The sequence below is a fragment of the Pollicipes pollicipes genome, unplaced genomic scaffold, assembly GCF_011947565.3.
Source record: "Pollicipes pollicipes isolate AB1234 unplaced genomic scaffold, Ppol_2.1 Scaffold_3087;HRSCAF=3621_pilon_pilon_pilon, whole genome shotgun sequence".
NCBI lineage: Eukaryota > Metazoa > Arthropoda > Thecostraca > Pollicipedomorpha > Pollicipedidae > Pollicipes > Pollicipes pollicipes.
In genome coordinates this window covers 9,237,964-9,253,934 of record NW_023596225.1, presented here as the reverse complement: position 1 = coordinate 9,253,934, position 15,971 = coordinate 9,237,964, and the positions used below count along the sequence as shown (strand labels likewise).

At 56.3% G+C, this 15,971-nt stretch overlaps 1 protein-coding gene across 2 annotated transcripts; it reads left to right on the top strand.

Annotated features, from left to right (window-relative positions):
• Nucleotides 1-99: 99 nt before the first annotated feature.
• LOC119089597 (MAGUK p55 subfamily member 7) lies at nucleotides 100-14,243 on the top strand. Of its 2 annotated transcripts, XM_037212359.1 has the most exons (14): nucleotides 100-182; nucleotides 4,872-4,932; nucleotides 5,963-6,081; nucleotides 6,389-6,553; nucleotides 6,947-7,081; nucleotides 8,410-8,439; nucleotides 8,770-8,937; nucleotides 9,620-9,816; nucleotides 11,027-11,139; nucleotides 11,493-11,608; nucleotides 12,081-12,213; nucleotides 12,594-12,796; nucleotides 13,390-13,530; nucleotides 13,969-14,243. In XM_037212359.1, the coding sequence occupies exons 2-14, from the start codon at nucleotides 4,872-4,874 to the stop codon at nucleotides 14,143-14,145; spliced, it is 1,758 nt and encodes a 585-aa protein (XP_037068254.1). In that variant the 5' UTR covers nucleotides 100-182; the 3' UTR covers nucleotides 14,146-14,243. The 2 variants fall into 2 exon arrangements, with proteins under 2 accessions (XP_037068254.1, XP_037068255.1); XM_037212360.1 differs by lacking the exon at nucleotides 8,410-8,439 and having other exon boundaries at nucleotides 13,969-14,242.
• Nucleotides 14,244-15,971: the final 1,728 nt, after the last annotated feature.

Here is a 15,971-nt window from a genome sequence, read left to right as displayed (position 1 = left end):
ATACTTATCTTTCCATTATTAATTGGTATATTACAGGACATTTCACACCGCAGCATACGCCAGTAGCAAAAAGTGAGGACAAACAATACAAAACTTGAGCCTCTGTGAGGCGTTTACGGCTCACCGACGGTGCTCAAGGTCCCTGCTCGATGTTTTGGTAGGAAATCGGGGGTGTGCGCATTGTGAGTATCCAGTACAGTTACGTTATTCACATGCACATCAATATTGCCTTTAATTCATGTATCGGACCGCTGGGACCCATGTCGCAATCACATCAACACGTGAGCGCGCACTGGCATTAAGTGGGTGTGTCCATCCTGCCAGGCGCCTATTTACATTTGGAGACGTCAGGAAGGGGGCGGGAGTACGGGGTGGCAGGGAATTTGCGTCCATGCATGATTGTGGGCATGTGCAAAATAATTCAGATTCTCAGTGATTTGTCCCCCTTCATACGCATGTAACAGGGTCCTCACCAACAAAATATTGGTGTCACTAGCAAATCATTTGTGTTTATTGTTGGTGCCAGTCTCCAAACCATGCCAAATATGCCAAAAAGATGTTTGGAGCAGACAGAGTCTAGTTCCAAAAAGGTTAATCAGCTGCTCAATTTAAGGCAGATTTGGTTAACCATACTAATTACTTCCCCTTCAAAACATGTCAGATGTGGGCATTTTCTGTAACCATAACTGTTGTGCATGTTTTAGTACACATCATTATGCCTCAAATGTTCCAATTCAATGATTTATGCCACACAGCATTAATAAGCTGTCCCAAATTGGAACTTGTGCCTTACCTTTGCCCAGACAAGATGTCTTTAAGAGCTACCATAGTTTGCAGACTGGGTTGGGCGGAAGTTACAAAAGCTGCCTGAAAGTTGAGTTATCAAGGTTATTACAATGTGTAGTGCAGCAGGGCTGAGATAGAACAGTGTTCTAGTGACAATTTTCATGATGAATAACATCAAAATTGCAAAAACTTGTTTTCACAAAAAAATGTCATTGATTTGAATGAGCCATGTCAGTCCAAACCTTTCAACTATGTGACTTTCAATCATCAGCACCCGTGCTAAGCAGTGCTTGTTATGTCAGCCTGGACCTCACTGTGTGATCACGTACATATTTGTTAATGTCAAAATTTTGCTGAAAGATGTAAGTTGCCTGACTGCTTGGCATGGTTGTTTGCTCTCTAATGTCATGTGACCTTTAATGTGGCTGTGGTCACCTGCTGCAGACCATTCCAGTCAAGGGAAAAAGTGTGTGCCTGAAGTGAGTTGCACCCACCCTGCCACTGGCAGATAAAGTGGAAGGCAGGTGCTTTCATCAGTTAAGCAGACCAAGCAGACTGCATGGGAATGGACTGAGGATAAACCTGATCAAGAGCATGACCTCTAACCTCATCAGCATGATTATGGTGGTGACAGAGTACCACAGGCTATGGGTGCAGCAACAGTGGTTGTGAAGTTTGATGCCCTTTAACCATGGTTGAAGAATCCAGTTGGGAATCAAAGCCCAGGTTTCTATAATATCTGAGAATATGTTTGAGACCCTGTCTTAATGTTTTGAGTTCCATGCTAACTCTATGTTGACTTGTCCTCTAAATTGGTACAACAATATCTGTGCCTCATTCAACTTAACTAAATCAATTCACATGATTCTTGAGTTCTAAAACAGCATCACTCAGTGGCCCTGTTACAAAATTAGGGTTCTCTTACCTGTGTGTGCACACCAACTTTTTGTTGAGATTGCTGAGATCCAACACATTACCTTGCATAGTGTGTGGTGCAGGTTAAGCAAGATGAAAATTACTTTCCATAAGAAGCAATGAAATATGAGAAGCCTGTCATTACTAATGAAACTGCTGCTGTGCAAATTTATGTGATTGTTGGTTCCTGCACAGTGCAACATGCAAAACAGTTTGGAAGTTGAATGGTGTGCCATGTGAAGTAAAGGGCAGGTGCAATTTTTGCCATTTTGGAGTTTTTGCACTTTTAGATTTGTAATACTGACCCCCATCATCCCCCAAAAGGTAATTGTCATAATCAGCCCCAATTGTTTGAAATTTTGGTTTTTATTTGTAAAAGTGCAAATGGAGAACAAGTCCAATCTTGTAGCATGAAAGAAATGTAAGTGCTGTGGGCTAGGGCAAAAAAAACGCAAGTTCTTTTTTCCTCCAGCGATTCAATTGCCAAAAAGCAAATGTCTGCTCTCGCTCTTTTTTACTCGACGCCGTCCAGGCGCAGCATCCCACTTCCTTGCTGCCATCTGGCAACGTCGGAGAGCTTGCTGCCATCCAGCCGCAGCCTCCCACTTCTCTGCCACCATCTGGCACTACCCGGGAGCTCGCTGCCATCCAGCCATAGCCTCCTGCTTGTCTGCCATCATCTGGTCCTAGCGAAGAGCTCGCTGTCGTCCAGCCACAGCCTCCTGCTTCCCTGGCGCCATCTGGTCCTACAAGAGAGCTTGCTGCCATCCAGCCGCAGCCTCCCGCTTCCGTGGCGCCGTCTGGTCCTACAGGAGAGCTCGCTGCCATCCAGCCACAGTCTCCCGCTTCCCTGGCGCCATCTGGTCCTACAGGAGAGCTCGCTGCCATCCAGCCACAGCCTCCCGCTTCCCTGGCGCCATCTAGTCCTGCCGGAGAGCTCGCTGCCATCCAGCCACAGCCTCCCGCTTCCCTGGCGCCGTCTGGTCCTACAGGAGAGCTCGCTGCCATCCAGCCACAGTCTCCCGCTTCCGTGGCGCCGTCTGGTCCTACAGGAGAGCTCGCTGCCATCCAGCCACAGTCTCCCGCTTCCGTGGCGCCGTCTGGTCCTGCCGGAGAGCTCACCGCCGTCCCAGCCTTAATATCCCCACATCCCTGATCTCCTCGTGGTAGGTGGGGAGGGTATCGTCCACGATGCTCCAAAAGGAAGTGCAAACACCGTCCACTGTAAAGTAGAGGCAACGCCACGGAGTTGGCTCTCCTTACGTTAACACGCACCGGGGCGGCCGGTTGGGTACCCTTCGCTCGGGAGGTGGTCAAGTTGGCCGCCTGAGATCGCAGGAACTAAGAGAGCTAGAGACACCAAATTTACAGGGTGTGTCAACCTGTACTTGAGCTCACTTAGGTCAAACTTTTAGGTGTTTAGGTTAGGACTTTCGGGTCAAACAAGGTCAAATTCCAGGTTGGTCTTTAAGGGGCCCCTAGAACCTAGATAACTGTTCTAAGCAAGTGGTCACATGCTCAATTAATGTCAGTGACCTTGTTTGACCTTTTGAAGGTCATAGTGACCAAAATAATACAAAACTGCTTTGAGCCCTGCATTTGAATAAGTAACAGACTATGCTAGGCAGCATGTTCCTAAGAACAAAATGTTGACTTGAGTCATTTTAGGCCAGTGACTTATTCTGACCATTAAATGTCCATGGAAGGTGTATAGTGTGGTTCCTGTGATCAATAAATTCAAAATGAGACCTGAAAACTAACCCATACAGCATCTCTAGAGTAACAAAACAGGTCGGTTTTGACCTTGGTCTAATCGTCATACCTGACCCTAGGCCGATGTAATTTGTTCCTTTAATTGCCATGTTGCCTAAGAAAGTATCTCAGAGATATATAGCTTCGTCTAACACTCCGTTGTTGGATCAGATTGAACGATTCCCTAGAGATGGTCCTCGCTGAAATCATGGCCTGATGTTGATCTGCCATAGGTCAGCGACCTTACAAGGTGCATCCAAATTTGTGATGCCGGACGATCCGCTATTCAGTGGTCTATAGCTATGCAAAATTTGGCGCGGCTACGCCGCGCGGGTCGGAAACCATGCCGGAATATCTTTGGGGGTCAAATTAACCCCCACCCGAACGCTTGTTAAGCCTGTTGCTACAGGTCATGACGTTAAATCTGTTGCTTTAGGTCATGAAATCCGAGCTAATCTGCTACGAAAATCAGCGCAGGTTTGAGTTTCTGCTTGGAATAGTGAGCCTTGTATGTAGATGCGATCGTCCTCACCAGCCCTGAATTACACCTCTTACCATTAATATAAAGTGCATGCCTGCACTTTTGTTTTTACATTGCATACGCTGGTGAGCTTATGCTTTTTCTGATAGTATCCAATGTATTTGCGTTTTTTTGCGGGAGTCACGTTTGTTGTTACAAACATCAAAACGTAAAAACCTATCTTGAATTTCTCTGAAGTTCATGCATTAAGGCAAGGAAAACAGCATATAGACTGATTCCCTTCATTGTTGCGAATTCACTGATATACAATTCAAGTATGTGCCACTAAGCAATAGCGTGATATGGCGGAAAATCGAAAAGTCTTTCCCCTGCAAAGTTGATCAAATGCACATCACTTTTTTCTTATGCACAGCAGCATTGCAACTTCCGACTGACTCACACAATTGACATCTGCTTTGATGGCGAGGGATTATCATAGTCCCAGGTGGCAGCAGCAGTCTGTCAAAAATTTCAGTAGTTTGGCGTTTAAGTGATGCGTTCACTCCGCCATTGTACCAGGCTTATCCCTAAATCTTGTTTTGATCCCCTAGGCCATGAAGTCATTGATTCACATACTGAACCAAACTTTTTTGACCTTGCATCAACATGCTGGTCTATGCTTATTGGAAACAGCAATCCCTGTGTTGTAGGGTTTTGCTTTCCTCACAATGAGTTATGCAGAGTGTGAGGGTGTGATGGCGAGTTGTTAATATGTTTGTGGAGGTAACATATTGGTTGATCTCCATGTTAACATAACGCCATTAGTTCAACCGTTGCACACCAGTTTGCAAGGCTGCTTCCAACATTTCGGTGACCTTTCTTTTTGAAATCTTCTCACAATTTTGAAATATTCTCACAATTCCTGTCTTCCCAGGATTGACGTTTTCGTCTCTTTCAGATGCTTGACATGGTGGGAAGTGAGGAAGTCATGGCAAATGGGCACAATGACCGCGATCTTGGTGAGAAGCATGCTTTGCATCATGTTGATATATCTGTGCATGTACTGTCAGTTATGGGACTTCTGGGGAACTGTTGAAGAACCATCACAATGCCTACTGCGTGTCTTTCCACAGAGCGTCATGCGCCTCATGTTATTTTTTTCAGGGGGCAGCCATTCAGTCATAACCTACCACCACCACATGCTATTGTTAGCAACTTCCAATTTTGTGACATGCCAACCCTGTCATGCTCCCTTGCATATCTTCACTATCATCATGCTGCGCCATCTTGTCGGCTTGCAGCATTCTTCAGCCTTCTGCTCATGTTTTGTGGTTTATGTGTATCCGGAGTGTGTGACTTGGGTGCGTGCGTGCGTGCGTGCGTGCGTGTACGCGTGCATGCATGGAGTGTGTGACTCACATGTGACCCTGTGTGTATTTAGTGTGTGGCTCATGTGTGTCTGGAGCATGTGGCTCAATTGCGCTGATGACGCCGCTGTTGGTCCACTGATGACGCCGTTGTTGGTCCGCTTATGACGCCCTGTGCGGTCCGCTTATGACGCCTTGTGCGGTCCGCTGATGGCACCGTGTTCGGCGCTGTGATGACGCCATGTTCAGCCCGCTGATGATTCCTTGTTCGGTCCGCTGATGACGCCGTGTTTGGTCCGCTGATGGCGCTGTGTTCGGCCCGCTGATGACGCTGCGCTCAGCCCGCTGATGACGCCGTGTTCGGCCCGCTGATGACGCCTTGTTTGGCGCACTGATGGCGCCGTGTTCGGCCCGCTGATGACGCCGTGTTCGGCCCGCTGATGGCGCTGTGTTTGGCCTGCTGATGACGCTGTGTTTGGCCTGCTGATGACGCTGTGTTCCGCCCGCTGATGACGCCGTGTTCACCCCGCTGATGACGCCGTGTTCGGCCCACTGATGACGCCTTGTTTGGCCCACCGATGACGCTGTGTTCGGCCCGCTGATGACGCCGTGTTCGGCCTGTTGATGACCCCGTGTTCGGCCTGCTGATGACGCCGTGTTCGGTGCCGTCGACGTGCCGCAGACATCAGCGGTGTGGTGTCCGAGCTGGGCAAGGTGCGCTCCTCGCTCGGCAGCAACGAGGAGGAGTTCGGCTTCCTGGCTAACCTGCTGCAGAGCGCCCAGCTGCAGAGTCTCATCCAGGCACGTGGACCGTGGGGCTGGCTGCGGAGGTGACCGTCAGCTGGCCGCGCGCCCGCTGAACCCCGGCGTCGCCCGTCGCAGATCCCTTGTTAGGATTGTGAAACGAGATTGTGGTGGTATTGGAAGGGGCAGTGATGCTTTTCGAGTCCGAGCTAAGCAGAGCCTCGCCTTTAATTTGATGAGCATTCGAGCAGTTCGCGTTAACAAGTTAATCGGGACAGATGCACGTTGCAAGATGTGATCAGTATACGGACGGCCCAGCAGACCGCGGAGTGCGGGCGCCGACGTACGTCTGCTCCTCCCTCAGGCCCACAGCACAATCATGGCGAGCATGACGGAGAACATGTGCCAGCCAGTGCTCTCCACGGCCGAGGACATCGCGTTCGAAGTGATGGGGGAGATCCAGCTGAAGGGCCTGACCCAGCCGGACGCCGTCGAGCTCTTCCGGCTGCTGCAGGCGCCACACATGCTGGTGAGTGGGGAGGCCTCCGACGAAAGACGACGCGCCCCGTCCCAGTCCTGGCGGCGTACGGTGCGCGGCTCTGCTCGTGTCTGGGCGGTGATTGCTTTCGTAGCGTATTGCTACCGCTTATACCATTTCAGAGAAGCGTTTACTTGGTCATTTACGACGGATTAATAGTTAAACGCTTGTATTCGTGATTTTTGCTATTTTGCAGTTGAGCTTCTGGACGTGCAGGTGACGACGATGCCACCCCGCTTGCCTTGCCGAGCTTGCACTCGGTCGCCGGCGCCGGTGTCTGTACAAGGAGCCTGGGTCAGCACGCACGGCCGCCTCGGCAGGGGACGGTGTGGCGGCGCAGCGGGCCGGGGTTGCTAGTCTGACCGGGGACGTGCGCCATTACAGCACCTGCTGTCGGCGCATGACGTGGTGGCGCAGAAGGACTTCGTGCCGCGCCTGCCGGACCCGCCAACCGACGCTGCCGACGAGGAGGAGGAGACCGTCAAAATCGTGCAGCTCGTCAAAAGCAACGAGCCGCTGGTAAGTGACGGTGCGTGCAGGTGGAAGCGTGCGTGGCCTCCGCGGGGATGCAGGAGACAATGAGATGCAGGAGGCCGCGGGGTTCCGCAGCCGGCTTTGGTATGTTCTGTCTCGTCAGTTAAAACATGTCCGATCTGCCCATGCGCTGTTGACGGTTGCGGGGTGGCGTTGTTTTTGGTACTGTGTGTTTCAAAATACCCTTGAGGAATCCTGTCGGGCAAAATGGCTAATTGGGAACTTTCTTTTCGGGCTGAAGGCGAAATCTGGCTGTTGGGCTCAGGCATCAGAGCTGATGCAATAAAGTGGCTTAGTTATACTCAGAGCTCAAAACACCTGATCAGGCCATTCCGAATGCATAAAGCTCGCGAAGGTGATGATGTTGGACTGGCCTGTCCCGGGATCCTGACGTGCGCGGCCGGTTTCAGAGAGTCCTGCCCTCGATCCGTCCGAGCCTGGTGCCGACGCACGCTCCTCGTGCCTTCTCCAACCCCGCACGCCGCGCCGGCCGCGCCGGCCGGTCTGTCGCCGTCCGCCCCCGCTCCCGTCCAAGCTCGAGCCCGCGCCCGCTCCCCTGCCGCCCGCCGGCGCCCCTTGCATCAGCGGCACCTTCCGCCTTCGACTGTCTGTACTGAGCGGCCGGCCGGCCGGTCTGTCGCCGTCCGCCCCCGCCCCCGTCCAAGCTCGAGCCCGCGCCCGCTCCTCTGCCGCCCGCCGGCGCCCCTTGCATCAGCGGCACCTTCCGCCTTAGACTGCCTGTACTGAGCGGCCGGCCGGCCGGCCTGTCGCCGTCCGCCCCGCCCCCGCCCTGCCCCCGCCCCTGCCCCCGCCCCCTGCTCCCGCCCGAGCTCGAGCCCGCGCCCGCGCCCCTGCCTCCCGCCGTTCGCTGCCGCCGCCGAGCGTGGTGATGGCTGAAACGTATGGTGAGGTGCACTTGTGGACGGCGAGCTCAGACGTCACGGGGTGGACCCACGCAATGCGTGTTTTGCTTCTCACTCGGCGCGCGAACAAATACAATCGCTGCTGTTTTGTATTTTGTTTTGAGATCCTAGCGTTGGGCTACAGTAATTATTTGATTCACGAAATGTCCTGTGAATCAAATGTAGTAGGTACTTCTTTCGTGAGATCTTCGCGAAATATACAACGCCCTTTTTTCTTACCGTGAAAGTGTTTAAAACTTGTAAGAAAATAGTTACCAGAAAAGTCAAGCTGTACGCTCGTAAGACAGTTTTGTTAACTTCAGGGTTGTGTCACTATTCGCTGATGTTCCCCAATCATAGGTCATTGTCCTGCTACCCGACTTGATCTCGTATTCATTTCCTGCGGCCAAGGACGGTTCAAAGGGATGCGAGCCTATTGTGGTGAGTAGATAACGCTGCAGTGTTGCTTAGGCCGGGCCAATCAGACCGACCTGCAGGAAAAGGCGTGGTGTACCACCGTATGCTGCAGTTGTCACTCCGTTACTGCATGTGAAGTCAGAGCGACTGGCAGATGCAAACCTAAGGTGCTGACAGCCCGATTTTGAGGGTGTGCGCCATGTTTTGGAGGTCGCCATAGGCTTCGGGTCATTGATATCCGCCCTCAAGCCTGTGCGTGGCACATCCATCATTCCTCGAACAGTTATAGCGCCTGCCACGCCATATGTGGCGAGGGCCTCAGCTGCGGCCGGTAACTCGCGCCTGTCGGCCCAGGGCGCCACCATCAAGGCGGACGAGCAGACGGGCGCCATCGTGATCGCGCGGGTGATGCACGGCGGCGCTGCCGACCGGTCGGGCCTGATCCACGTGGGCGACGAGGTGCTCGAGGTCAACGACATCGACGTCACCGATCGCTCGCCCAACGACGTGCTGCGCATCCTGGTGCGTGTGGCGGCGGGGCAGAGGGGCGGGGGAGGGGGCTGAGCGCGGTGTCCCGCCGTACGTCAGGAGTGGAGCAGGACACAGAGAGGGAGGTTCGGGCGCTCCGGCCGGGGTTGGCCTGAAGATAGGAGGGGAGTGATGGCTGCTGTTGTGCTTATTAGTTGTGCGTGGTTGGTGGTTTTAAGAGAGAGGGCGGGGCGGGGGGGGGGGATGATGTTCGGCGCCCGTTGGGTGGTGAATGATGAGAGTGAAAGTGGTTAATGGCGCGGTCGATAGGCTGCTCCAACAAATTTTATGCGCTCGAGTGGCGTTGGTATAATTTTACTTTTGAGTACGCCTTAATGATTGGATGATGCTCTCTCCTCCCAAGTGTCTAGATGGACGAATAGTTACCCAGCCTTTTAGCCTAGTATTGTTAAAAGGTAAATAGCCCAGGTAATGCTGTGTCATGACTGCCATATTAAGAGCTTTTCCTTTTTACCCTCTTTTACCTTGTTGGTAAAAGAAACCGATGATTGTCAACGTCGACGTTGATCGACTATCAGTGTAGTTGATTGAACCACCAACCACCCTGGCCGCATGTGCTGTGGTGTGCCGCTGGTGTGCCGCGTGAGGCGGCCCTCCTCCGCCACCGCCGCCATCGGCGCTGGTGCCGCTCACGCCGTCCGCTGTGACGCCGCAGACCCAGGCTCAGGGCACCATCACCTTCAAGCTGATCCCGGCCGACACGCGGCACGCGGCGCGCGAGTCCAAGGTGCGCATGCGCGCCCTCTTCGACTACGTGTCCTCCGAGGACAAGCACATTCCGTGCCGCGAGGCGGGCCTCGACTTCCAGCGGGGAGACATCCTGCACATCGTCAGCCAGGACGACATCTACTGGTGAGCGCGGTGGACGACGCCGAGCTCTGGCGTGGGGCGTGCGAGTGGACGGCGCCGAGCTCTGGTGTGGGGCGTGCGAGTGGACGGCGCCGAGCTCTGGCGTGGGGCGTGCGAGTGGACGGCGCCGAGCTCTGGTGTGGGGCGTGCGAGTGGACGGCGCCGAGCTCTGGTGTGGGGCGTGCGAGTGGACGGCACCGAGCTCTGGTGTGGGGCGTGTGAGTGGACGGCGCCGAGCTCTGGCGTGGGGCGTGCGAGTGGACGGCGCCGAGCTCTGGCGTGGGGGCGTGCGAGTGGACGGCGCCGAGCTCTGGCGTGGGGCGTGCGAGTGGACGGCGCCGAGCTCTGGTGTGGGGCGTGCGAGTGGACGGCGCCGAGCTCTGGTGTGGGGCGTGCGAGTGGACGGCGCCGAGCTCTGGTGTGGGGCGTGCGAGTGGACGGTGCCGAGCTCTGGTGTGGGGCGTGCGAGTGGACGGCGCCGAGCTCTGGTGTGGGGCGTGCGAGTGGACGGCGCCGCCGTCGGACGACGCCGGGCTCTGGCGCTGCGCGTGCGAGTGGACGGCGCCGCCGTCGGACGATGCTGGGTTCTGGCGTGGGGCGTGCGAGTGGACGGCGCCGCCGTCGGACGACGCCGGTCTCCGGCGTGGGGCATGCGAGCGGCTCGCGTGGTTCCGGATACGGCGTCCTGGGCTTGTTAAGATGCGTGCTGCGAGTTTGGAATACCGAATGCGAATATGTAAAGCCCAGGAAGCATTCCGCGACAGGGCCAAATGTGCGACGTCATGGACAGTCTGGTGTCTGCCCTGGAAAGCCTTTTGCGCGGCGAAAGTCGACGTGCGCTACCCTGCGCGTCTTTCATACTCATGCGCGCCTTTCTACATACCAACTGCGGTCTCTCAGCCACCACTGCCTTGTGGAGCGTGTGTCTTACTCTGTGAGACGTGTTGAGTTTTGACCGGCTTTGGCGTGGTGTTGGATCGCTTCCGTTCCCCTCCGCGCGCTTACCTTACGTAACATCAGCCACTGCTGCCAGCCTCTGGCCACGTGACGCTTGCTGCACGTCCTCGTCGTTGTGTTCGATCTCAGCTCATCGGGCTGACGCGAGAGCCGTGCGGTGACGCGCGTCCGCTGGCTGGCGTCCGCTCTGTGAACAGACTGCCGAACGCCCGAAGGCCGCTCCGTGACGGGTGTGCGTTTGTCCGCCGTCCGCCAGGTGGCAGGCGCGTCGGGAGGGCGACTACAGCATGCGGGCCGGCCTGATCCCCAGCCGGGCGCTGCAGGAGCGGCGCATTCTGGCCGAGCGCACGCAGCGCGCCGACGATAAGGGTACGAGACCCGTCCCCCCCCCTAGCTGTGTACTGCAGCCGATGTGGAGGGTCACTAGAAATCTCGGCGATGGCAACTTTGATGTGGTGGCCCCACATAGTGGTACTGCATCGGAATCACAGCGAGTTTTGATCGCGATTGGTGTATGAATATTTTTTGTCGTGATTTATTGGCGAGGTTTTTTCATTTTGCTTTGCCTTGTAGACTCGACGACATCGCTGAGTTTGTATTCCACTTGCACTTCCACTGATCTCTTCGCTGATCGGGAAGCTTTCTCTGGGGACATGCTGGTTACTCTTTTGGCTTGTTGTTCGTTGCTCACGTGACTACTGATTTCACCGATTCCGCCGTAGGCATTTCTTGCGTGGCGAGGTCTCCAGGCAGTCGCAGTAACAAAATACGCAAGATCATGTACGACGCGGCCGAAAACGACGACTTTGACCGCGAGGAGGTGGCCACCTATGAAGAGGTGAGGCTGACCACCTAGCACGTGACACCGACGCTCGTTGACGCCAACGGTAGCGGCATAACCAGAGCACATGTAACTTGAGACGAGCGGTTTAATACTTTAAACGCGTGTGCGTGAGAGCATTCGATCTCGACGGGCGTGGTGGCCTCCATCGTGTAGCCGTGACACGTGGCGACGTCCGTCAGGCGCTGGCTGGGCCTGGCCGCTCGCCTTGCACTGCTGTGCCCTCGGTCTGACCTCCGCGCGTGGCTGTGCCCCCGGTCTGACTTCCGTGCGTGGCTGTGCCCTCGGTCTGACCTCCGCGCGTGGCTGTGCCCCCGGTCTGACCTCCGCGCGTGGCTGTGCCGCCGGTCTGACCTCCGTGCGCCGCTGTGCTGCCGGTCTGACCTCCGTGCGCCGCTGTGCTGCCGGTCTGACCTCCGTGCGTGGCTGTGCCCTCGGTCTGACCTCCGTGCGCCGGTGCGTCGCGCAGGTGGCCAAGCTGTACCCGCGGCCCGGCTACCACCGGCCGGTCGTGCTGGTGGGGCCGCCCGGTGTGGGGCGCAACGAGCTGAAGCGCCGCCTGGTGGCCACCAACCCGGACAAGTACCGCTCTGTCATACCCTGTGAGTGGGCGGCCAGCTCCGGTCAAGGGCCGGATCGGGAGTGTGGGCGCGGATCGCGCCGGTAGGTGTCGCCGTCCGCGGAGCCGCTGTTGCCAGAACCGGAACCGGTCATTCATGTGCGTTTATTCTGTAGACCGCAGCGGTAGAAAACACGGAGTGCGCCTCTGCTCTGTCCTTCTGTTTAGCAGTTCAGGAACTGGTGATGTGTGCTGGTTAGAGGCTAGATAGTAGTTCCACTTTCATTGTCAAGCTAGCTGTTCACTTTTGCGGGGAGAAGGCAGCTACAATATGCTTGTATCTGGTCTCGGCAATTTCTCAGCGATCGCTGTCTGATGTCGCCCTCCACGCAGCCCGCGTCACAGGCTGGCCGGCTGTTGCAGACACATCGCGGCCGCAGCGGCCGGGCGAGAGCAACGGCGTCGACTACCACTTCGTGTCCCGCGCCGACATGGAGGACGGGCTGGCGCGCGGCCGCTTCGTCGAGTTCGGCGAGTACCGCGGCAACCTGTACGGCACCGCCCAGGAGAGCATCCTGTCCATCATCAACAGCGGGCAGGTGTGCGTGCTCTGCCCGCACTACCAGGTGAGCGTCGGCTGCCGCTCGCCGCGGCGAGAGACAGGACGGTGAGAAGCTGTTGAAGGAGCGGTAGTTTATCAGTTCCACACGGCTCTGTCCTGCGTGCTGGTCGGCGAGAGGTCGTTGCTACTGCCCAGGGACGTGTTGTGTTGACGGATGACGTGTTGTTGATGATGAGCGAGTGCTGATTATATGTTTTCGGAGCCGAAGCAAAATGGTACAGGCACCTGGGCCCGAAGTTGCCTTACTCTCGGCCAAACGTATTTGGGAGGCATATCCGAAACAGAGGAGGGGTTATACGATCCCCCCTTGTGTTCACAATCGACGTTCAGTGTAGACTGTAGAGCCATGTGGCTGGTTACAAGAGCGCAAAATCGGGGTTATGTTACTTCCTGGTGCGTATTTTAGTGCAGTGTGGGCTGTCGTACATGAATGCATGTACGGAGGGGTAATTAGTCTGGCTTATGCGGCTTATCCTTAGACATCACAAGCATGGAAAATGTGGACCTGTTTTCTCGTTTCCGTTATTTAGTCCACTTTTGTTACAATTTTCTGTCGTGTAGTTGCCCAACTGAGTGCCGCTCTCTGCGCCACTGCAGGCCATCAAGATGGTGCGCACCAGCGAGATGAAGCCGCACATGGTGTTCGTCAAGCCGCCCATGTACGAGCGGCTCAAGGAGACGCGCGCCTCCAGCTACGCCCGCTCCACGTTCGACCAGACCAGCACGCGCGGCTTCACCGTACGTGGCGGCCGCCGTCGGCCGGGGGCGGCACCGGCCTGGGAACCTCAGCCGGATGGGCGCGGGCTGCTTCGGATCGGTGGGAGCGGACCGCGCGTGCTGCGGTGACCTGATTCTCGGGCGCATGAGGCGAACCAGTGGCAGATCTGCAGTATCGATTGTGCCGTTGCTTTGGGATGCCGGCGACAGGTAGCTTTGGCGGTGCCTCTGCCAGTCTGATGTAACCGAACCGGAACCAGTGTGATACAACCTGGCTAATCCGGCTTGACCTGACCGGACCCGACCGGACCCGACTTAACCTGATCGGACCTCACACATCTGAACCTAACGTAACCTCACCCTCCCGCAGTCGATGCGTCCAAAACCCTCAAGGCATTATCATCATCTCACCAGACTTCACCTAGTCTGACTTACCCGACCCAACCCATCTGTCGGCAGGACGACGAGCTGCGGGACATGCTACACTCTGCGGCGCGGCTCGAGTTCCACTACGGCCACTTATTCGACGAGACCATCGTCAATGACAACCTGTCGACGGCCGTCGAGCAGCTGCTGCGGACGGCCCGCCGCGTCGAGAACGAGCCGCTCTGGGTGCCGGCCAGCTGGGTGCAATAGCGGCCCGGCGCTGCCAGGCCCGCCGCGCCTGCCGGCCGGCGGCCGGCGCCGGCGCACCGGCTCGCGCCACCGGTCACTGCCAGGCGATGTTGCGAGGGCGGCGCCGGCGGCCCTCTTCCCGTCTTCGTTCGTTGTTGTCCGGCGGCGCGGCGCGGCATGGCGGGGCGCTGCTCTGCCGGCGTCGGCTGTCGTGCGGCGCCGCTCAGCCCGATCCCGAGGCGTGCGCCGCCTTCTGATCTCGCTGTAGGATTAGGTCCGGTGTGGGCAGCGGAGGCTGGCGGGCCGCGGCGGCCCGGAGCTCGGCCTCGCCGGCCTGTCTCGCTCGGGGGTGCGCCAGACCGGGGCCCGGCTAACCGTCGCCGTGATCAGCACTGGGCGTACGCCAGCCACGTACCGTGGCGCGGGTTGACCGACGGCACACTATTGCAACTCCAGCCGCCGCCGGATCTTGGCTCGCGCCGTCTCGCGCGACTGAAGCGTGGCCCACCAGGCTCTCGCCGGGGCAGGCGGTCCGCGCGTCGGCTTCAGCGCCGCGCGGCGGTCCGGGCGGAGCGGAGGGCGCCGAGTGGACACGCCGCTCGCAGCAAGTCAGCTAGTCATTACCCAAAGACGCGGCGGGAGAACGATACCAGAGTTTGCGATCAAACCGTAGTGCGCTCGGCGATGTGGGGGCATTCGGCCGGTCATGTCGGGGTGAGAGGCGAGCGGCCGGACCCGCCCTGAGGTCGACGTCGCGCTGACGTCGCATGATAGCCTTTAGGCGATGCTGGGGTGAGCGGAGAGCGATCGGTACGCGCGCGTCACGCCGGCGGGAGTAGTTTGAGTCGGCTGCCGCTGCACGGCGGATTGGTGTCATTAGTGATCCGAGAAACGCAGTCTGGACAGACTTCAGCCTCTGGAGGAGTGACCGGCTAGGTCATGCTGCCAAGAGACTTTGTTGTCCGTAAGTTGTGGAGTGAAGCGCTTAAATCCCTCTCCTTCCCTCTGCGTGACTGTTGTGCTGATCGCTAGTCTTAAATGAGACAATTGGACTAGTGCTAATGCCGGACGCGAGTCGTATCATTTATTATGGCAGTTGTCGCACGAGACAGTTATTAAGGTGGTGTGAACGAGTCCTTCATTTTGATCGCATGCATTGGTAACCCCTCAGCGTCGACTAGGGACTGCAGGCGACTCAGCGGGGCTGAGACACCTGATCGCGTGAGACTGGCCCACGGCACGCGCCGCCCCTCTCGTTTTCTCAATGACGCAATTTGGAAGTTGAGCAGGGAATCACAGTATCCTTTTCACTTTTTACCGCATCAAACTGCCGTGTAGGACGTTGGCTTGATGTGGCATTATCTGGTTCAACTGCCGGTGCAATATGTTTCCACCAATTGTTTTTTTTTTTTTGTATTTCGTTTGTCTGTTACAAAGACGTCGGATTATCCAACGCCTCTAGTATTCCAAGAAAGTTTTGTACCCGGTATAGAAAAGGTGGCAAGGTTTGAAACGAACACCCATCAAACAGGGGCGTAGTTTCCTCTTCAGTTGAGGGCTCCAGACACCCCCCCCCCCCCCCTCCCCAACCTGGGCTTCAGGCCACGCAACCGTGAGAAAAAATCGGGCCGTGTGTTGTGTCATTTTTCACTCATGAGCACTCAACCTCATTTTGCGAAAACTGCGACTGCAGTTTGTATTTGGTGGACATTTTCTTCTGCGAGAGATCTGATACTGCTGCGATGCTGTCACATGCTGTTCATGCGTCGGACAGCTTTTTCACGCTTTTTGGTCTCAACTGCCGAACAACGTTGTCCTGTTTCGTACTGAGTGTTGTAATGTTTGCC